The 22966-nt window shown below is 43.1% G+C and overlaps 1 protein-coding gene across 1 annotated transcript; it reads right to left on the reverse strand.

Annotated features, from left to right (window-relative positions):
* Positions 1-3167: 3167 nt before the first annotated feature.
* Positions 3168-19357, reverse strand: RAD51 (RAD51 recombinase). The gene is made up of 10 exons (XM_048854019.2): positions 19231-19357; positions 16674-16786; positions 15861-15998; positions 13932-14049; positions 13184-13275; positions 10296-10390; positions 6559-6672; positions 5066-5195; positions 4656-4777; positions 3168-4322 (listed from the first exon to the last, which is right to left on the reverse strand). The coding sequence occupies exons 2-10, from the start codon at positions 16758-16760 to the stop codon at positions 4199-4201; spliced, it is 1020 nt and encodes a 339-aa protein (XP_048709976.1). The 5' UTR covers positions 16761-16786; positions 19231-19357; the 3' UTR covers positions 3168-4198.
* Positions 19358-22966: the final 3609 nt, after the last annotated feature.

The raw sequence follows: 22966 nt of genomic DNA on the forward strand, positions 1-22966 counted from the left end.
AGGGTGGCAATTTGATACCAATACAGGTAAGAACTTCAGGAGTAATTGCAGTTGTGCAAAAGACCAAATATTAGAGATAGAAATAGAGGGAAAAAATGGATTAGTAGCATCAGTTTAATTTTATGGAGCTAACATACAGGGAGATCCAAATAGAGACTATAACTAAATTATCAGATGCTGTCAAAGCACAGCAGAAGCAACACAATACATAATAGGATGAGAGTGGAAATGGAACTTTCACATTTCAGTGCTGCTGAAGGCTGAATAAAGCTAACCTTGTTCTCTGCAAATTCAGGAGTAGTTATCTGCTAGAAAAAGATGAGCTGGCATTACTATGCACCAAAAAAGTCTTCATAGACAAGAGAGGCCTTTAAACTCAAACTGCTCTCAGATTAAATCTCAGAAACTAAGCTGTCAAATCTAGCTACTACTTCGTAGGACACCTGCAATGAAAATCTGTTGTAAAAATGTGCATCTATGCAGGAGACAGAACTTTCCTGGGGGCTGGTCTGAGACTGTGGAATGAATGCCACCAGGAACTAAGGATCATCACAAACCTGACCATCTTCTGTTCCAACTGCAAGGCTCATTGCCTTCTCTGACAAATTTATAGCATACACACAGCATAACCCTACTAAAACAAGACAGTCCATTGCACCTGCTTCTCCCCCTGGGAAGGATTAAACACATGACAGATGTTAGTCATGTTGCTTAATGCCTTACTAGAAGCCACTGATACCAGAGTGATGTGTGATATAAGAACCTAACTAGTGTGTTGGCGATTCAGTAGGTGACATTTCTCTGAGTTAGAATTGAGCTGCTTATCCAGCATGATATGAAGGGGCAGTCTGCTATTGGAGGGTTGAGTTCATATCAAACTTAAAACAGAACTCATGTAGAAATACTAATCCGAGTTTACTGGGTAAATTTCTCTTCAGCTAATTACATTCTGTGTGCAATTACAAACTGAATAATGTTTGTGATTTTCTAAATTATGGTGTAGTATTATGTGTGCTATTTAACAATAGGTGTGTTTTATACTAGATGTGACTGCAACTTTATATATTGTATACAAAAAACTATGTTAACAGAACATTAAAGTTGCAAAGTCAAACACTCAAAAGCTAAGAAATGGCTGAATTAAGGTAGTCTGTGCTGTCTCAGTTCCAGTCTCCTTAACCACCAAAAAGCACATCCTTGACCCAAAGGCTAGCTCCCTGCCACCTTTCAAGGCCCTGCTTAAAGGATCTGGGTGCTAGACTCTCTCAAAGAAAAGGGCAGAGCACAGTATTTTCCTCTAGCCTCATTTTTGAAAATATCCAAACTGTGTTGGCTGAAATTTTACAAAAACAATTCAGCTGAAAGATGACACACAGTCTGGAAAAATCTGGCAAAATGATAAAATGAAAATGGAGTCTTATAATGGGAAATGTCAGCCTAATAAGAGGAGCTACCATCCCCACCTATAGTGTGTGTTTGCTGAAGTGCTGAGCCTCTTTGTCACTGAAAGGCACCAAACGTAGAGTAGTTTCAGTATTACTGCTAAAAGAAAAGGAGTACTTATGGCACCTTAGAGACTAACCCACTTATTTGAGCGTGAGCTACAGCTCACTTCATCGGATGTATTCAGTGGAAAATACAGTGAGGAGATTTATATACACAGAGAACATGAAACAATGGGTATTACCATACACACTGTAACTAGAGTGATCACTTAAGGGGAGCTATTACGAGGGGTTGGGGGGGGGGGGTGGAAGAACAGGACTTTTGTAGTGATAATCAAAGTGGGCCATTTCCAGCAGTTAACAGGAACATCTGAGGAACATTGCGGGGGAGGGGAGGATAAACATGGGGAAATAGTTTTACCTTTGTGTAATGACCCACGCCCAATCTCTATTCAAGCTTAAGTTAATTGTATCCAGTTTGCAAATTAATTCCAATTCAGCAATCTCTCTTTGGAGTCTGTTTTTGAAGTTTTTTTCTTGAAGTATTGCCACTTTTAGGTCTGTAATTGAGTGACCAGAGAGATTGAAGTGTTCTCCGACTGGTTTTTGAATGTGTTAATTCTTGACATCTGATTTGTGTCCATTTATTCTTTTACGTAGAGACTGTCCAGTTTGACCAATGTACATGGCGGAGGGGCATTGCTGGCACATGATGGCATATATCACATTGGTGGATGTGCAGGTGAACGAGCTTCTGATAGTGTGGCTGATGTGATTAGGCCCTATGATGGTGTCCCCTGAATAGATATGTGGGCACAGTTGGCAACGTGCTTTGTTGTAAGGATAGGTTCCTGGGTTAGTGGTTCTGGTGTGTGGTTGCTGGTCACTCTCACAGATCTTGGGAGACAGGCCAGTCCTTGCTTACAGACAGCCCCCCAACCTGAAGCAAATACTCACCAGCAACCACACAACAGAACGAGAGACTGCTGAATTGGAATTAATTTGTGAACTGGATACAATTAACTTAGGCTTGAATAGAGACTGGGAATGGATGTCATTACACAAAGTAAAACTATTTCCCCTTGTTTATTCCCCCCTCCTCCACCCCCCCACTGTTCCTCAGACGTTCTTGTCAACTGCTGGAAATGGCCCACCTTGGTCATCACTACAAAAAGATTTCCCCCCCGCTCTCCTGCTGGTAATAACTCACCTTAAGTGATCACTCTCCTTACAGTGTGTATGATAACACCCATTTTTTCATGTTCTCTATGTATATAAGTCTCCCCACTGTATTTTCCACTGAATGCATCCGATGAAGTGAGTTGTAGCTCACCAAAGCTTATGCTCAAATACATTTGTTAGTCTCTAAAGGTGCCACAAGTACTCCTTTTCTTTTTTCAGTATAGGTGCTGGTTCTTACATTAATTCCATTGAAGCCAGTCCTAGTGAATAATTGTGCGCTTGTTTTGAATGTAATCAGTACATCAGTTGATATGGCCCCCTCTATATGAAGGAAAAGGAAGGGGGACAGTTTTCTGCCATCAATACAAAGAGAGAGAATAAAAACATCTTAATGTTAGTGAAGGGAAGTATTTGATAAAGACAGTACACAGTTTAGTTTAATAGTCACAGTGAGACTCAATTATATGTTTTCCTCCCTTCTATTCCCCAGAAACAATTATGAAGCCAGGTATGGACAAAGAATGAAACAAGGAGAAACCATTTTCACTGCCAACCATTACTGTTATGACTAACTTTAATCAATCAATCAATCCTAAATCACAATTACCCCTTGTGTAAAAGGATTATTTACATGGCTAAGATCTAATCTCAAAAGCACTCCCAAAAGGGCTCTACAAGCTACTTATCTAGCACAGAGTCACAGTTTGCTTAGCTGTTTCAAGCAGACATGGAGACCCTACCCTTTTTTATCGCTGTGGCTGTGCAAAGGAACTGACAAAGAAAAGTTGTAGTTAGTAATACAGTTTCTGGGAATCAGCGGCACCAGGGCAGACTAATGTACTTTCTACTCATTGGGTCAGTACAAAACGCAGTAGTCTGAACTGGTGGCTGTCTAAATCCCAGAAACCACTAATATAACCAATATTTCATGACTCCTTTATTAAAAACAGATGCTCATTCAGTGCTATTGAGATACAAAAGAAATCCACACAAAAGCAAATTCAAAAACAGAGGATGTTTTCAACAGCCAAAAGAATGGAATTAGTATGTTGTGGTCTTCATTGGAGCTACATGATGCAGCAGTTATTCTTGTACCTGTATCTTGTAATACTAGTCTGTTTTATTTCTCAATTAATCATTCAAATAACTGGGAAAATGTTTAAGTTATCACTCCTCCCATTTGACAAACCCAATAACCTTGCACAGAATTCACAAAAAAAATTACAAATTGTTGCCAAGTGCAGTAACAACACTACTGTGCTACCTCCATTGGCAGCATCCAACTGTAGCAACAGTTGTCAGAACACCTGACAGGGCCATAATTCCCCTAAAGAAACCATGTTAGATTAACATGCAGCTATATCCCCAAGAGAAAAACTCCTCCAACCAGGACTAGCTGCTCCTGATGTGTCCCAAACATATCTGTGTAGTCACACAAATGAGATAGATTCTTCAAGCAGCCTTTCCAGTGGCTGCAGTAGGAGAGTATCAGTAAAAGTTGGCCCTATAGAGAAAGCAGCCTCCTTTGGTCAACAGCCTCATGCTGTTACAAGTGAAATGGAATGGACTCCTCAGTCTTTAGCATCTCCCACTCCATCAACATTAATAGCAAACATAGCTTCAGCCTCAGGAAGGCAAGGAGAGTCATAAATTTTGCATATTCTGGTTTCACCTCGGCCTTTTCTCAGATAGAGCCTGACAAAGAGAAAAACAAAGCAATTTATTCAAATACTGTTGGCTTTCAGTAAGTCAACATTACATTTCTGGTAGCATAAAGCTACAATGCACTGAGGACCACCAAGGTTTTTATGATTGCTGTACCACACTGTTTTAATTTCACCACATTAATTGGAAATAAAAGTCACCTTTCAGTGATCAAAGATGCCCTTAGGTTTTTGAAAAAGATCAGAAAAGCTATTGACTGACAGAAACAGAAAAAAAATCAGAAACATTTATGTGTCTAGTTAATTATGGCTTCATGAAGACTTTGAAGAACAACATGAATAGAATTTAGGAATGTGGTCTTACCTTGTGGTTGAGGCATGTGCTATGATGTTCCCTCCAATAGGCTTTTTGGGATCTGCAGCAAACATGGCAGCTCCATCTACCTGTGCTACCACCTGGTTAGTGATCACAACTGCCACACCAAACTATTAGGAAAGAGGCACAAAATCAAGTTCCATTTCTTTTCACAGATAGAGCTAGTAAAAGCCAAACTCCCTGGTAACCAGATCTCCTCTGTAGGCACTACTTTCCCATTCTAGAGCTAGTGAGGTCCAATCAACTCTCCTCCCCCAGACTGATATTGGGAGATGTAGGAATATATGGAAAATCCTGTGTATGAAGTAAACTCCAGTAAGAGGAAACGTTGCAGAAAGTGGTTACTCAGAGAATGAAATAATACGGGGAATGAAGGAGACAGTCCAGTGACAGTTTACCTCATCTGCAAGTCGAAGTAGCATACGCAAAAATCTGGCCAAATGCATCTGCCTGGCTGACAGCTCACCCCTGCCAGAGTAATCAGTCCTATATAGGGCTGTGGCGCTGTCCACTATCAGCAATGCATACCTAGAGAACATGGCATATGTATTACTTTCAGTGCCTGTCTAGCTCTCATAAGCATTTCAGGGCAGGAGCCATGCCTTCATTTGTCTTTGTACAATGTCCAGCACATTATGGGCATTACTGAAACAAAATCATAAATCAACATAATTGTCCTTCCAACTATCAGGAGCTATATTTTTAAAAAGATACCTCCCTAATACAATAGTTATACAATGTGTAGTGATCTAAAGGCCATACCCATTTCCCCATAATTAAGATGGTGCTAAACTCTTCTCTCCTACCCCTCTCCTCAGCTGTTTCAAGAGTATGAGAGAGGACTGGCACTGGCCATTGCTCCTCAGGGTTGATGTGGCTTAGTGCACACTCTAAGGTGGGGTTTCCTCAAGAACGGTCAGGTTTTCTAGGGAGGAGAACACAGCTGGTACCAACCCAAATACATTTTCAAATGGGGCTGAACTCACCAACCCACTGCTTACTGAACATCAATACCTGTAGCACTGTGCACCTAGCATGTCCCCCGCAGTCCTTTGCTGTGGTGCATGAGGAGGCTGCAGTAGTTTATGAACTATGACAACTAGCACTACAGTCAAAGCTCGAAGATTCTGGAGCAGGATGGAGTCTCCACAACAGTAGGGCTCAATCCTACAGGGTGCTCAGCACTCTGATCTGTTTCAGCTAACCATTCAAGGATGTAAGTAGCCCATCAACTTCAGTGGAGCTACTCACATGTATCAAAGCTTTTAAGCATGTGCTTTAATGCTTTGATTCATCAGCTCAGAGTGATCAGCACCTTGGAAGGTCAAGCCTTTAATGAACAGTTTTAAATACCTACATCATCAGTTTATTCTTCTCTCCAGTTCAACTACTAATTTTAATTCTAAACTAAAATCCATCACAGCCCTCTGATTATATCACAGTTCTTTAACACTCAACATTTGAATTCAATTTCCCCTCTCCTAAAAATTAACGTGAACTGATAGTTAGAACTGCATCTATTGCTAGCACCTATTCTTTGTAAAATACTACTCTCCAACCTACCACAGCATGAGTCAGAATCACCCAGAATTTCACCAGCAGTTATGGAACATCTCTTATTTACAAATATTTGCAGTTTCACATGAGGCTCATTGGCTGGATCCCTCTTTTAGTGGGATGACCCACTGTCTCTTCTGAAAAGAATCAAGACTGGTCTCATGACAGGTATTGTAGAGTGTAGATATGTTTAAAAGTATTTGATTAAAAATTAATTATTTTTAGTATCTGTTTAGCAATTATGCAAGCTACACACTTGTCCTTCATTTTGGGTAACTTTGCAGTATCATCATTTAAGAGTGCACAAGTTATTTCAGTTAGTCAGTTTTGTTACCTTGATTCAGCCATCATAGCAGATGCCTGATACAGGAGCTGGGTCTGATGGTCTGTGTTATATGCTCGAGCATATGCCACATTATCAAGGACATCACTGCCAGATAAGCCATACCTAGAGAAACAAATCAGACGGGAACAACTTGGGAGATTCTGCAACTTTGCCTACAGCAGTTAACTAGCAGGTGTACCTCAAGGCTAGCTTAAACTGACCCAAAAGTAGGTAAGGGGGAGGAGAGAGAGAGAGAGAGAGAGAGAGATTGAGATTTTTATAGGTAAATAAAAACTGGTGATAAAAAGAGCAATTAACTTGAAAATAAAAGTGATCTCCCCATTGAACTCACAGGATCTTACTGCCTAGAAACAGCAGCCACCCACCACCAACCAGGACACCTCTGCAAAACAAACTTGAGAACAAGAGAATGAAAACACACAAATTACCATCCTGCCATGGAATACGCTAAAGGCAGTGGGGTACTCCAATAAAACATTATGAGACTGAAAAACGATTCATGAACTAATTTGAATTTTATTTGATTATAAATTAAAGAGATATCTATGTAAAGAGTAATAAACTATCCTCTATATGCAATTCTTCTGTCACTGCTCCATTACTAAAGGTTGGAGCCACCTTTATGACTGATTTCTTGCCATTGGGCACATTGATAATGACCCAGAGGTCCCTTAAAATTTAGAGGAGAACAGCTGGTTAAGATACTTCCTTCCACAAAGACAAGAGTGTTGGCCAACAAGCTGGTAGTTGTACCAGTTTGTTGCCCGTCAGCATATTTGGTTTACCAAATATAGTCATGAAAGGCCTACAGACACTGAGTGTATGTTGCATATAGAATGGTAGCTGTGCTGTGTGATTTTACTACAGACATACTATGAAGTCATCCAAAGCAAGTGAAGCAGCTGTGGCTTTCCCCATAACACAGCTCATATGGGGTCTTGGCACAGACCACCCCCACCAGGGTCATAGAATATCAGGATTGGAAGGGACCTCAGGAGGCCATCTAGTCCAACCCCCTGCTCAAAGCAGGACCAATCCCCAACTAAATCATCCCAGCCAGGGCTTTGTCAAGCCTGACCTTAAAAACCTCAAAGGAAGGAGATTCCACCATCTCCCCAGGTAATGCATTCCAGTGCTTCACCACCCTCCTAGTGAAAGTTTTCCCCCAATATCCAACCTAAACCTCCCCCACTGCAACTTGAGACCATTACTCCTTGTTCTGTCATCTCCTACCACTGAGGACAGTCTAGGTCCATCCTCTTTGGAACCCCCTTTCAGGTAGTTGAAAGCAGCTATCAAATCCCCCCTCATTCTTCTCTTCTGCAGACTAAACAATCCCAGTTCCCGCAGTTTCTCCTCATAAGTCACGTGTTCCAGACACCTAATCATTTTTGTTGCCCTCCGCTGGATGCTTTCCAATTTTTCCACATCCTTCTTGTAGTGTGGGGCCCAAAACTGGACACAGTACTCCCGATGAGGCCTCACCAATGTCGAATAAAGGGGAACGATCACGTCCCTCAATCTGCTGGCAGTGCTCCTACTTATACAGCCCAAAATGCCATTAGCCTTCTTGGCAACAAGGGCACACTGTTGACTCATATCCAGCTTCTCGTCCATTGTAACCCCAGGTCCTTTTCTGCAAAACTGCTGCCTAGCCATTCGGTCCCTAGTCTGTAGCGGTGCATGGGATTCTTCCATCTTAAGCACAGGACTCTGCACTTGTCCTTGTTGAACCTCATCAGATTTCTTTTGGCCCAATCCTCTAATTTGTCTAAGTCCCTCTGTATCCTATCCCTACCCTCCAGCGTACTTACCACTACTCCCAGTTTAGTGTCATCTGCAAAGTTGCTAAGAGTGCAATCCATGCCATCCTTCAGATCATTAATGAAGATATTGAACAAAACCGGCCCGAGGACCGACCCTTGGGGCACTCCGCTTGATACCGGCTGCCAACTAGATATGGAGCCATTGATCACTACCTGTTGAGCCCAACGATCTAGCCAGCTTCCTATTCACCTTTAGTCCATTCATCTAGCCCATACTACTTTAACTTGCTGGCAAGAATACTGTGGGAGACCGTATCAAAAGCTTTGCTAAAGTCAAGGAACAACACATCCACTGCTTTTCCCTCATCCACAGAGCCAGTTATCTCGTCATAGAAGGCAATTAGATCAGTCAGGCATGACAGAAGGAATATGCTGAGGAATGAGAAGGGCATAGTGCTGAGGAAGTCTCTGTAATGACAGCCAAGGCCTCTAGAAGGAAACACCCTTGGGCAGTTTGAGAGGGAACAATCACTTACAGATTGATAAACCTTGCCTGTGTGTGTACTAGTTACTCCAGAAGGAAACAAGTAAAGGGCTTTTTTTTAAGACAGGAAATTGGTGCATGGCAGGTTTTTTCCAAAAGCAGACAGCATTCTGACAAACCACAAACCCGAAGCAGGTTAGCCAGAGGAAAGCAGGAAGCCAGCTGAATACTTTTACTGTTAGATCTCTGCAGAACATCTTAACCTGTGTATCCAAATCAAACCAGCCTTTCTGCATGATGCAACAGGCTGCAGGCCAGAAACACAATGTTCATTTTATTGGGAAGTCCAGCTGGCAGGGTGTTTTGGTTAATTAATGCTGCTGATCCCTCTGGTCTAGTGCTGTGATTCTAGTCACTCACAAAGTGGATGAGTTAACTAGATCTGCTAATTATTACAGTACTAGAAGTGTTAGCCTCAGATTTACGGCCAAATTCCAAACCGGGGAGTTACATTCTGCTTCCCTAAAATTCTTCTGCCATTTCAGTTGCATATGATATCTTCACTTACTGTTCTAACCTCTGACATGTCTCTACTCTGTTAAAGTTGCAGCAGTCCAGTGGGAATGATATCAAACAATATACTTGAACCCAGACTAAGTGAAGTTCAGATGTACCCCTTAATGTTTCATTTAAACAGTCACATGTAGTTAGGTGCCACAGACACAGTGCTTTAGTCCTGCAGAGCTCTAAAGCTCCACAGAAGTAGAACTACTTGGCTGTTTCTAATCAGTGGAACCAGCAACTCAGGCTTTATACACTGATAAGGATCCTTGCAGGGACAAGATTTTTGGTGCCTCCCCAAATAGATAATCAGAGCTGTGGCATATATCCAAGTTTGTAAAGCATTTTAGAATCTTCAAATGGAGGTCAACAGTGACCCGGCTGCAGTTTTGAAGAAGGGACAATAGATTTCACAGCTTTTCAGAGATGGTGAACGTTGGCCTACCTTTTCTGACAAGAACCTAGTTCTAATAGGTATCGTGAAGAGGTTTACACATGGGATCCTCTATTGTTTCTACAGTAATATTTGTAGGCTAAGCTTAAAATGAAATCTTTTGCATGTACAGTACTTTAGGCAGAAATGGGTTTACAAGGAACAGCTACTAAAAAGTAAATTAGTGTCATCAGCTGTAATAAAGGCTAATTATTCTTGCTGCTCAATAAAGTCGGAGAACTTGTGTCACAAAATGTGTTTGCCAAAAGCCAACGTATCCGTACTGTTTCAAACTGCTTCTATATAGGTGGACAGTTGTAATGTGGGAAGATCTTGTAGGAACAGTCCTCACATGCAGCTTCCACTGAAGTATATATAAGGAGTCAAGTTGATGTACAATGGTACTGGACAACTTACTGATGAGGCAATGCATGCATTTGTTTTAACTAGAGTCAGTGAATGTCTAACCATAAGTACACACCTTTCAGCCACAGCAAGCAGACGTTCTGGGCGGAAGGTACCCTCTGTGTCAATGTACATGGCCTTTCCTTCACCACCACCTCGGTCAATGGGAAGCTAATTAGACCAACAAATAAATGTTACTAAACACAGTTTCTAGGTCTCGGAAATTAAAGCCAATTACTGCCTCATACCCTACTGATACTAGTATATTTAGTGATACACCTGGGGACCGTTATGATCATCTAGTCCGACCCCCCGCACAACGCAGGCCACAGAATCTCCCTAGATGGGAATAAGATCAGACCACTAACTCCATCTGATCTGGTATCTGACCACCAGCAATGGCCAAAACTGGTTTCTTCAAGACAAGGCCCCTTAAATGCACCCCAATCAATTGTGCTATGCTTTGCATTAGGGGCAGGGAGGAAATGCCTTCTATACCCCTACAAGCAATGAATCTTCAGATCACAAACTATTTCAGTACCTCACTTATTTTAACTTGCATAACTATAGATGCTATTGCGTTGTGGAGCTGAGAATTAGTGGACTGTGGGAATTTTCCTAAAAGAGAAAGCCTTAAGGCAAGGGTGCATGTGTGACAAACTACTCCATATTTAAGTGATAAAAACGTTTTTTACATCTCTTTACAGAACTTAAAATAACTAAAAAAACCACTTTAATATTAATCAAAAGTTTGTTAGTTTTAAAGGGTGCACCTGGAGAACACATGGCAACACTGGAATGGGATAACTGAAAGCAACAGCAGGGATTCAAGATGTTATGTAACATGCTAATTTGTCAGAAGATTCCCCCTGAGAATATTGCTGATTATTACTTACAGCGTTCTCCACCTAACTACAGGTTGCTAAATTACACAATCAGTTTACGCATATAAGAATCAGAGCATGATCGGTTGCAAATTATTACAGTAGAACCGTGGAGTTACGAATACCAGCGTTAGGAACTGACTAGTCAAGGACACACTGCATTTGGAACCGGAAGTATGCAACCAGGCAGCAGCAGAGATTAAAAAAAGAAGAAAAAAAAGCAAATACAGTACAGTACTGTGTTAAACGTAAACTACTAAAAATAGAAGAAAAATGCTGCTTTCCCTTTATGTAATAAAGTTTCAGAGCTGTATTGAGTCAATAGTCAGCTGTAAACTTTTGGAAGAACCGCCATAACGGTTTGTTCAGAGTTAGGAACATTTCCGAGTTATGAACAACCTCCACTCCCGAGGCGTTTGTAAGTCTGAGGTTCTAGTGTAAAAGTTAGCTACACCAGGACCTTTTAAAAATTCACTATTCAAAGTAAGCTGTAAACGCTGCTCGCTGATGTGTTAAAACTCCTGCCCCTTCACTTATCCGAAGAGGTTTGGTCCACCCGCGACCTTTCCCACTAGCGATTAGCAGCTGCAGCACAGTGCAAGGCAACACGTCACTCGGGTATAAAAACATCCCGTTGGGAAACAACACGTGTCTCAGTGGCCAAGGGAACGTGCAAGGTCCTGAGAGGGCTGGACAGTTTCCAGCTCTCTCCATGCTTCCCTCCCTTCGCGCTTGCACCCAGGAGCGGGCGCGCAGCGTGGGGCAGGTCCCGGGCTGTGCGCTCAGCAGACAGCGACTAACCAGGGTTTGTAAAATCAAGCCTCTGACTCCGGTGCCAGCGAGTTAAAATTGGAGGCAAACAAAACAAACCCTCCCACCGCTCGAGCCTGCGGGAACCGGCCGGCGCTGGCAGCCCTCGCCCCGGACTGGCTGGAGGCCCCAGCGCTGGGTGAAGGAAGCTGAGGGGCGCCCCCCCCCCGGGCTGGGATCGAGGCGGGCAGGTGGCACCGCGGGAGGCCACGGAAGGGAGCTCTCCGGCGGGAGGCAGGGCGCGGCGCAGCTCAGCCCCGCCCAGCGGAGCAGGGACTCTGGTGCCCACAGAGCCCGCAGGAAACGGCCACTTCGGACGGTGGGGCGGACAACACTACGTCCTAGCCTTCCTCCGTCTGAGAGCTAAGCTGGAAAGTGAAAAACCCCACTATAGGAGCCTAATTTTCAAAGTGGTCACATAAGTTAGGGTATAAGTATATATATAGGTATAAGTCAACTCTATACCAAGTGCACAAATCAGCACTAAGGTTCCTAAAACCTGAGCACCCAATAACCAATTTGAACACAAAAATGCTGACATATGCACCATAACTTAAGTGGTCAAGTTGAATACTATGCCCTTGTCATAGTATGCATACGAATCTAATTTAAAGACAACCCTCTTATTCAGTCTTACGTAACCATTTCCACCTTACACTGATGTACTGTCTGATAACAAGAGCCAATTGAAGCTTGTTGAAAGGACATGAGATGAAGCTTGAGACATGTAAAACATAAGCAGCTGGACAGGGGATGAGTTGGGCCCATGTAAACAGCTTCACCTCCCTTTTCTCAGTTGTTGGCAAGGAGAGAGGTTTTTTGCAGTGTGATGACCAGGTTAGAGAGAAACCAGAAAGTTTGTTTTCTGTTCCCAAACTTCCTCAAAGAACCAAAGCAAGGCAACAACTAGCTTCCTGAGTACCATTTATTATTTCTGTAGTTGGACTGAACATAATTTGGTTTTCATTTCCATGATTGATTTCTATCATAGGTTTCTTTTTAAAAACATTGAATCTCTACTAAAAAGTTACCCCTACAAGCAGAGTAAGCATGGTACACTAGATCCTAGCAAGTTGCCAATTCAGTCCATGGCGTTGCAAACTCTGGATGGTTTCTGCTGTACAGTATACATGACTACAGATTTTTTGCACTACCTTTTTAGCTGCATGTTTATTTGCATGAGTGAGAAAGGCACTTTGACTGGCAAGGATTCAGAAACATTTTTTTTCTAAATACATATTTGATTTTAATAAAATGACCAACCACTCACTTGACAGGTTACTGCCAGAGTGTGACACAACTGTGTCTTCCCAGTGCGGAATTCCCCAAACATCTCAGTTATGGACCCTGTTTCTATTCCCCCTGGAAAACAAAAAACAATCACACTTATATTATCATCATAGGCTATAAATGCACAACGCAAGTAAATAATTTCAGATTTATGGGGATTTGTCTGTCATATGTTTTCTGTATCTGCATAGCTTATTTTAGAAGCGATCACTTACATTTCAAAACTCAATTAATTAATTAGTTAACTAACTAGTTATAACAACAGTTCTGGGTACCTGGATTTGTGCATTTTGTGGATAAGAAGCCCAGATAAAGTTCTTGTGAGAACAGGTTAGTTAAGGGGAATACCGTTCTACTTTACATTTCTCATGTAGGCAAGGGGAGGGGGAGGGAGGGAAGGGGAATTAAGGAGAAGCAAATACCTGCTTCTGTTTCTCAATAAAAAATTTACTAATAGTCAATAACAGGAAATGTGTTTAAAATGTAAAACTGTGTCTTGTGTCCTCCCACATCCAGTGAAGTTCCTTTCCTATTGGAACTACTCCTGCAACTTTCTCTGGAGGTGCTAGCTGAAGGGAATTGATCATTACAAGGCAGAGCAGTGCTAAGGAGATTCCAGTGCAGATAGCAGAAAACCCCTTATACCATGCACTTCTCATGTGTGGTTTATGATTTCCAGAAGTGACAGGAGAACTAAAATAATGCACAAAGATAAGTAGAATTAACACCTTGAAGCAGTTTATCAAGTTCTTTGGATCCAGTGGTGATCTGGATGATCTCAGACCTCCGCTGATGGAACTCTGTTGCTGTGGTGAAACCCATTGGAATCAGTTTAGCTGCTTCTGCCTGAAGACAAGAATAACAAAACCAAACTATATATAGGGTGAAGGGGAGACATATTGTGGGTTTACAAGCTTTATTATCTTTCGTATAGCTAATACAGGAATTTTCCTCTTCCACAATCTGGAGAAGTATTTACATAAATTGGTATGTATTTCAGCACATTTCTTCTGTTAGATTATACCTTCAGTTACTTGTACCTCATTGGTGGAAGCGAATCTCATTCAAAGAAATAGCTCCAGAATCTATTTTGCCTATTTTACAGCAGCAATCATTTTCACAAAAACCAGCTTGCCTGATTCCTCCATGTGTGAAGGTAGAAATATTTAGCATGTGCACATATTTTATTTTCAAAGCTAGTTAGCTCCTTATAGTACATAAGCAAATATACACAGTGAGGAAAGCTCTGAGTTTTATCAGCTCAGATTTTGATAAATGAGAAGTGGTTCAGTGTCTTATGTAGCATCTTCTAATTCAGAATGTTCTTGATACAGTAACTCAGGGTTCACTCAATCAAAAGAGAACAACTGCAGCAGATGTGTATTCTTGTCTATAGTACACAGTTGACAAATCTGAAAAGAGGCCAGTGCCACAGAATGGAGTAATTTAAAGAATACCTGTTGGCCTATCACTTCCAGTAGCACAGATGCACACAGTGTCAACATCTGTATTACCCACAATTTCCAACTCAATTGTCAACCCAGAGTTCATGGCTGTTTTGATATCGTTGGACAGAAGTCCCAAAACATACAACAAACAGTTCTCAAATGGTCTCACTATGAATGTACCAACACTGTTGTAGCATGGTTTTATAGGTATTGCTATAATGTGGATATACTGAACAATGTTCAGGCAGAACTGGGTTAAAAAACTGTTTTTAAAACACACTGTTCTGGTCAATATGGTTACAAGCCAAATGTAGACAGGGCCCCCTAGTACACAGCATAGTTTTATAAAACTATCTCCACTGATTTATAACAAATGTTAGCAAGAACACACACCACAGCATTCTGACTAGTAAATAGGGCCTTCCGGCCAATTTGTAAGGTTTCTATTAGTCATTGTCATGACTTTCATGACAAAAAAAATTTACTTTTAGGGTTTTTATTCATAGTAAGTTGTCTTTTTTGTGTCCCCAACTTGCCACCACCAAGCAAGAACTCTTCCATCAGTTTTTACAGATTTGGCTTTATAAGAAAATACGGGAATGTAACCAAGTAATAATAAACAGAGTTTTTAAACTGTTTTAAAAGTAAATATGTTAAAATACTTGTATTACAAAATGAAGGTTATTTTCACAAAACAATGTGACCCTGTGGCTTTTTGCATATTTTCTCTGTAAACTGTAGGCTTCACATTGTTTGTCATGAACAACAAACTTAGGCCAGGTCTATACTACATACTTCTTGCAATATAACTATATTGTTCAGGGTTGTGAAAAATCCACACCTGTGAGTAACACAGTTTATGCTGACCTTAACCCCCTGTGAAGACAGTGCTATGTCCACAGGAGAGCTTCTCCCGCCAACACAGCTACAGTCTCTCACTGAGTTGCAGTCATTAAGCCGACAGGAGAGGCCCCCTCCCATTGGCTTAGAGTGTTCACCAGAAGCACCAAGATTTTTAACAGGTAATTAGTGGTTTTAGGTGCCCCACTTGAGACATTTTAATGGGACTTTGTTTTCAAAAAGTGCCAGGCACCAACAAATTGAGGTCCCCAAGATCACTTAAGTCCTTTTTAAAATCATGGCCAGCGTCTGTAAAGCATTTTGAAATTCTTGGATTAAATTGTTTATGTAACTGCAAAGTATAATTACCAAGATTTTGTCAGCTTTGGCTTCACTGATGCCTTTAATATTTAGCAGCTCCTTCTTTGGTGCATAAGCAACAGCCTCAACTGTGTGAAATCCAGCTTCTTCCAACTTCTTCACATCATTTGCATTTATACCACATTGCTGAAAGAAAAAAAATACATAGGACATTCAGGAGCAGACACACTGATCCAGCCTGATCCAACTTCCACCAATGTCAATGGAAACTCTCTAATTGATGTCACTGGGAGCTGTATCAGACACTAAGTCTAATACTACAAGGCAACATTAATGAGTGTCACTTCCCCATTGCAAATAAAACCATAGATGAAATGACTGCTTCTCCCCATAAATTCTCCTTTATACTGTATACTATTTGCATGTGTCAGTATCAATGTTAAAGATAGCACATATGAAACAGGCACTATTCACCATTTGGCTTATTAGCTATTGAAGAAGGAACAGTACAAGGAGTCCATCCTGCCCCAACAGGATATTTGGCATGTAATTTTATGTTGTAGTTCAGAATCTAACCTCTTTATGAAAAAAGTTAGTTTTATTTGGTTTCAGTGCATTTATTACAAACCCTGGAGTACCAGTATATTATTAGAGTGTTAACTGAACATTATGTTTCGTATTAATGCATTCCTGAAGTTAATCTTTCATATTTTTAAAATACATTTCTGGATAAGATTTTTCTTCTTTGACAAAAGTCAAGTAGGCAAAGACAGTGGCAACTTTTAAATGCAATTCTAGTTAAAGATAAAGACTGTTGGTTTGTCTGGCAAACAGTTCCTGAGCTAGCCACTCTTTACATACCTCTAGCCTAGATATGGGCTGTGGACCCAAGCTCTCTTCCTCAGTTGATGTCTCTGCATTTGCTTCATATTGCATTTGCATGGCCATTGCGCCAAATATTAGATACAACTTCCCTAAGAGAAAATACAATATTTGTAGCATCACAAACATCCACTGCTCAAACATGCTTCTCTTCCACAAGACAATCAAATGTTTCTAAACATACTGCATTTGTTCAACAGCTTTTTCATCATAGAACACAGGAACTTTTCTCTCCCACATGGTATTAAACTGTGCGTATATTGCAGTGAATGATTAATTCCTTATGTGTATTTTTCTCTTTGTGCAACTCACTAAAAAATGTTAAGGTCACCTAATAAAAACTATCGGGGATTTAACAGGGAATTTTCCAAAACGTAATTTTAAATCTAAATGATGAAGAGTGTGATATCAAAGATCTCTTTATAGGATTTCTTGTTGATTATCCACCACTCTTGGAGACTCATGTTAGCACCAAATTTCCTTGACATACTAAAGGATCACAAAAATTATTCTGAAGATGTGAATCAAGTCTGCACTTCATGACATATGTTGAGTTGACTAAATCCCTGATATTTATCTGGCCCCAACACGTGCTAAACAAATTTGTCTCCTGGCAGGGAAGTTTATGATTTTTTCTCTATATATCTGTAGGAGTTTAAGAGATCTAGCCTGATGTTTTGGATGTTGGGAAAAGGGATCTGAGAAAGACCTGTAACAGTTAAAGAAACAATGGACTAAGGATACATTTTAGTCATGGATATTTTGAGTAAAGGTCATGGATAGGTCACGGGCTGTAAACAAAAATTCACAGCTCAGGACCTGTCCATGACTTGTCCGATATACCCCTGACTAAACCTTGGGGAGGGGTGCAGCTCAGGGGTGCTGTTGGTGCTTGGGGTTGAGTGGGTGTGGTACACACTGGGTGCTCAGGGAGGGGGGGCAGCCCAGGGGAGCGCTGCAGGTGGGGAGGAGGGACTGAAGGGGCGCTGCAGGTGCCAGCCCAGGGGAGCGCTGCCGGTGGGGAGGAGGGACAGCCCGGGAGTTGGCGGAGCTAGCAGGCTCCCTACCTGGCTCCCCACCTCCCTGGAAGCAGCAACATCCTTCAGCTCCGGTGGAAGCGTGGCCAGGCAGCTCTGCCAATGGGAGCTACGGGGCATGGTGCCTGCAGGTGGAGACAGTGCACAGAGCCCCCTGGCCACGTCTCTCTCTAGGAGCCAAGGGATGTTGCTGCTTCCAGGGAGCCCCCCCGAGGTAAGCGCCACCTGGAGCCCTCACCCCCTCCCAACCTCCAGCCCTGAGCCCCCCACCCAAACTCCTGCTGCTGGGGGCGGGGGAGCAGTGGCAGCTGCAGAAGTCATGGAGGTCACAGAAAGTCACAGCATCCGTGACTTCCATAACAAACTCACAGCCTTAACAATAACCTCTCATGGAAAACTCTGAAAATTGTTTATTTAGAAACAACACTGCCTAGGTCATTATCTGTTTGCCTTATATTTATAGGGACAGAATGCACAAAATAGCTTTTTGGATTTTAAATTGCTATTATTTGCTATTAGCTCCTTTGAGACCAAAGAGACCTCTGTGAAGGAACATAAGAATTGACATACTGGATCAGAGACAAAAACCATCTAATCCAGTACCCTGTATCCAAGAGTCACTAATACCAGGTGCTTCAGAGAAAGTGAAAGAATGTCACTGCAAGCAAATGGGGCAATCTGTTCCCATTAGGCCTCATCTTAGACTTTAATACTTGGAGATGATTTTAAATCCCTGGAGCATGAGCTTTAATATCCCTTCCAAATTTTTTATCGTAAATTATGATAACTCTGGATATTCTTGTTATCCACATAAATGTCCAATCCTTTTTTGAATCTTCCTAAGTTCTTGCCCTCAATGACATCCAGTAGCAATGACATCCACAGCCTAATTACATACACATTGTGTGAAAAAGTGTTTCCTTTTATTGTTCTGAATTTCCCACTTTAGTTTTATTGACTGTCCCCATGTTCTTGTGCTATGAGGCAGGAAAAACAGAAGTTCCTAAACTACCTTTTCTATACCATTCATTATTGTATGCACTTTTATCATGTCCCCTCTTATTCAACTCCTTTCTAAGGTCAGGAACCCCAATCTTTCCATTCTCTCCCCCTATGAGTTTTTTTCCCCCAAACCCCATATCACTTTCTGAACCCCTGCTAAGTCTGTATTATCCTTTTTGAGAAGGATAGTCCAGAGGAGGCTGTATCACTGATTTTATAGCCCTGCTCCGCAGCGTGCGGGCCCCAACTTGGATTCATCTGCACAGCGCCGCAGAAACAGCGGCCGCGCAGCGAGCAGGAGGAGCCCGGCCCCCGCTTCGCACAGCCGCGGCCCCGAGGGCGACGCCGGGCTGCGCCTTGGAGGCCGCGCATCTGCCCCGGCCCCGGCCTTGGCCCGGGGAGGGGGGGAGGCTGCTGGCCAGGCCCCTGGGGCGTCGCTGTCCCGGAGGGGAGGGGAGGGGAGGGGAGGGGAGGCGCTGAGGCCGCCACACACTCACCCCGCCGCAGCGGCTCCTGTCCCGCGGAGCTGGCCCGTCTCCCGGCCCGTTAGCTCTCCCCGTCGGCTCGACTCCACCAGCAGATTCGGAAGAGCCCGCCAGACCGTCACGTGACGTGACACCCGCGCGCCGATAGGACCCCTTCCCTGAGACGCAACGCCCCGCCTCTTCCTAACGCTGCCTTGTCACCGGGATCCACAGGCGGCGTCGGTGTTACTGCGCATGCGCTTGAGAGCTGCGCCTGCTCCGTAACATCTGTTGAAACCGCTGCCCTCACTTTGCCCTCGAGTCACTGGATTCCATCGCGCCGCGTTCCCCGCCGTTCCCGAGGGCGGGGGGAGAAGCGGGGTAGTGGGGTATCTGCGCAGGGGCAGGCCTGCTGCACAGGCGGGTCAGACAGCTGGAAGCAGGGGAAGGAGCGGGGCCAAGCCAAGCCAGGGGGCGATGCACTGCCAGGCCGGGGCAGAGGGGATGACAGAGCCCAGCTGGGGTGAGCCCTCTGCATTGGTTGCAGCAGAGCGGCTCCAGCCCCCGGCAGGACTGTGCATCTCAGCCCCCGCTTCCCAGGGAGGCACGGTGCACCCCTGAGCACAGCCAAGCCAGCTCTTCCATGTCTAACCGGATGCAGTGAACTGCTAAAGGAGTCTGATTGATTCCCTGGGTAGGTGTAAAAACTGCTGCAGTTCCCCTAAACTGCCCTTGGAGGGTGCTTTTGTCAACTGTTATTGTGCCTCTCTGTCATCCAAATGAGGAAAGCAGGGACCCCCCCCCCCAAGAAACTATGACTCCTAAATTCCCCCTTGAACAGACTAGATGGCATTTTTTGTTCTTAGCTCTGGCAAAGAGGTCCACTTCTAGAAGCCCCCAAGCCTGAAATATGCTGACAAGAACCTAGGAATCCAACTCCCATTAGTAGTCTTGGGAAAAACACCTGCTGAAAGTATCAGCAGTGACATTTTGCCTGTCCAGGAGATGCATAACAATTTCAGCAATGTGATATATTATGCACCACTTCCATAACTTTATTGTCTTGGTAAAGAGAGAAAGGGATCCTGCTCCTCTCTGCCAATTGATATAAAACATGCAGGGCATGTTTCTGTCATGACTTTGATAGACCTGTGTCTGGTGAGAGGCAGAAAATGAAGGCAGGCATTTCTGACCACTCAGTCCAACAGGCTGATATAGAGGATGGTTTCTTGGGGTGACATCTGCCTTGTACCAGGAGAGCACTAAGGTACACCTCCATCCAAACAGAGATGCATCCATGGTTACAGTTAGCACTAGTGTCTGGTGGAGGAAGAGAACTCCCACCCCTGCACTGTGATAAGCTTTCCCTCAGTCTAGGGAGCTTTCACCTGTTGCACTGACCCATTGGTCCAGGCTGTGTCTGTAAAGTAAACTGATCTGAGCCGGCCCTGGAAAAAGCAAAGGCATAATCTTATATGTTCTGTCACACTAGTGCAAGCTGCCATGTGATCTAGAAGTTGAAGACCGTTTCTGACTGAAGTCTAGGGATTCCTATGAATAGTTCAGAGAAGGTTTAATAGTGTCATAAATCTGTCCCTGGGAAGGACGTTTCTGGCTGCCAAAGAATCCAGGGATGCCCCTATAAATTGATCTGAAAATGAGTTTAGGGGGGGATTTTCCTACATTCAACTGAAGACTTAAGTCCAAGAACAGAGAAAGCACTTCCCATGCAGTGGTCAACACCTCTTGATGGGACAGACTCTTGAGCAACCAATTGTCAAGATACAGGAATACAATTGTTTGACAATGCAAATAGGCAGCTACCACTGACAGACCATTGTAAACATTCTTGAGAACAAATGGGACCACCCGATACTGAAAGTGATCCTGACCTATGACAAAACACAGGAACCTTCTGTGGGACGAGTGTATTGCTATACAGAAGTATTAGTCTTGAAGGCTGAAAATCAATCCCCCTGAAATCTAGAGAAGGAATTATAGTGGTCAGTTACCATCCTGAATTTTTGAGACCTCATGAATTTGTTTAGGAGTCTTAGATCTAAGATTGGTCTCTACCCTCCATTTTTCTTTGGCATAAGAAAGTACCTTGGGTGGAAGCTCCTTCCCCTGGGCTGAGCAGGGACTGGCTCTATCACTCTTAACTGAAGAAGGGAGTTTATTTCATGTCCTACTAAGAACTCATGACAAGGGTTTTTGAAGGGAGATAGGGTAAGGGGATGAGGAGGGATGGAGGTAAAATGTATAGTGTAATCCAATACAATCTCTAAGAGTATGCAACAATTTGGCAGTATTCTCCATGAACATAGTCCATCAAGCAGGAAATCCTCTACTGTATTCTGGACTTCTCTGGGGAAATCAGACAACTGTGCATCACCACTGCTGTGGAGAGGGAATAGGCTGAGGTATCAAGAGCTGCCTGAAGAGATTTTCTAGCCAGTAAATGCCCTGCAATAATGGTATCCTGAAATTGTTCCTGGTGATCTGGAGGAAAATGTTGAAAAAAGGAACCAAATTTTGCATAATTTACAACTAAAGTTATATTTGGACATCAGCGCCTGGGAATTCAGTGCAGAATTGTAGGATTTTCTCCCCAAAAGGTGCAGGTGCTTCTGGTCTCTATCATATGGGATGGACTTACATCAGTGTTGTTTGCACTGTTCATTCACCACATTTACCAACAGAGAACTGGGCAGAGATTGAGGAAAAATAAGTACTCAGAGTCCTTGGTGGGAAAATAATACTTTTTTCAGCTCTCTCAAACATAGGTGTTACTGTAGCTGTGGTTTGCCAAGTGGCTTTTCCACGTTCCAGCAGAGCCTCGTTGATAGGAAGGGCAACTCTGGTTGGTGTCAGAGTGAAGAATATCTAACAGCTTGTGTTGCGATTCTTTGACCTTCTCAAGAGCTATCCAGAGGGAATCTGCCATCTGTTTAATGAGATCTTGAAAGTGCTGAAAATTGCCCACAGATGGAGGAGGAAACATTACTGCCTCATCAGATGAGGAGATGAATGGTAGTCTTAAGGGTAGCCTCTTTGTCCTCCCTAGTCTCTTGGTTCTCAAATGATTCCTTCTGGTTTTGGGGAAGGGGAAGCTTGAGTCTCTTTATCATCCCAATGGGAAAGGGTTGAGGCTCTCGAAAACTGTTGACGATAAAGCTGCCCAGGGATCCTAATATGACCATAAAGGCCATAATGGAGAAGGGGTGGCATCTAGGGTTGCTCCCACTAAGAGTGATGAGGTTCCCGGACATCTTCACTGTTTCTCCAAGAAAAGGGGTCCTATATGGGTATGTAGGAGAACCCTAGAGAGATATCAATGATATTGAAGGCAGGTCTCCATCATTGTCGTCTTCTTTCTCTAAACAGGGGAGTTCCAATTGAAAAGGGAAACAACAGTACTGGGGATGTATAAGGGTCTGAGACCAAGTCATTCTTGGTACTGAGACACTCTCAGTACCTGCAAACAATGGAGACTCTGGTTCAGCAGTCACAGATGAGCCCTTCATGTACCTAAAAGTCTTGCAGTAGAGCGAAGCATTACGGTATCAACAGTGTGGTGTGCTTGTCCCTGAAGGATGGTACAGAGCGTTCTGAGTGCTTCACAAACAGCATTGACATAGATGGAGGCTTAGTCTTACTCAGTACTGAAGAGTTTGATAGGGTACCAAGAAAGGGGGTAAGTCTGATGGTACCAGTCTTCTATGTTTACTCTGGCCATTTCCAGTAGACCGTATTGGAGCCATGCTTA

The sequence above is a fragment of the Caretta caretta genome, chromosome 6 (assembly GCF_965140235.1).
Source record: "Caretta caretta isolate rCarCar2 chromosome 6, rCarCar1.hap1, whole genome shotgun sequence".
NCBI classification, from domain to species: domain Eukaryota; kingdom Metazoa; phylum Chordata; order Testudines; family Cheloniidae; genus Caretta; species Caretta caretta.

Excerpts from the sequence above, each read along its gene's own strand:
- RAD51 (XM_048854019.2), bottom strand. The coding sequence starts at position 16,760 with ATGGCCATGCAAATGCAATATGAAGCAAATGCAGAGACATCAACTGAG. Across the intron at positions 13,276-13,931 it reads ACTTGATAAACTGCTTCAAG|GGGGAATAGAAACAGGGTCC; the intron begins GTGTTAATTCTA and ends TTTGTTTTCCAG. Across the intron at positions 4,323-4,655 it reads GCACATGCCTCAACCACAAG|GCTCTATCTGAGAAAAGGCC; the intron begins GTAAGACCACAT and ends TCTCTTTGTCAG.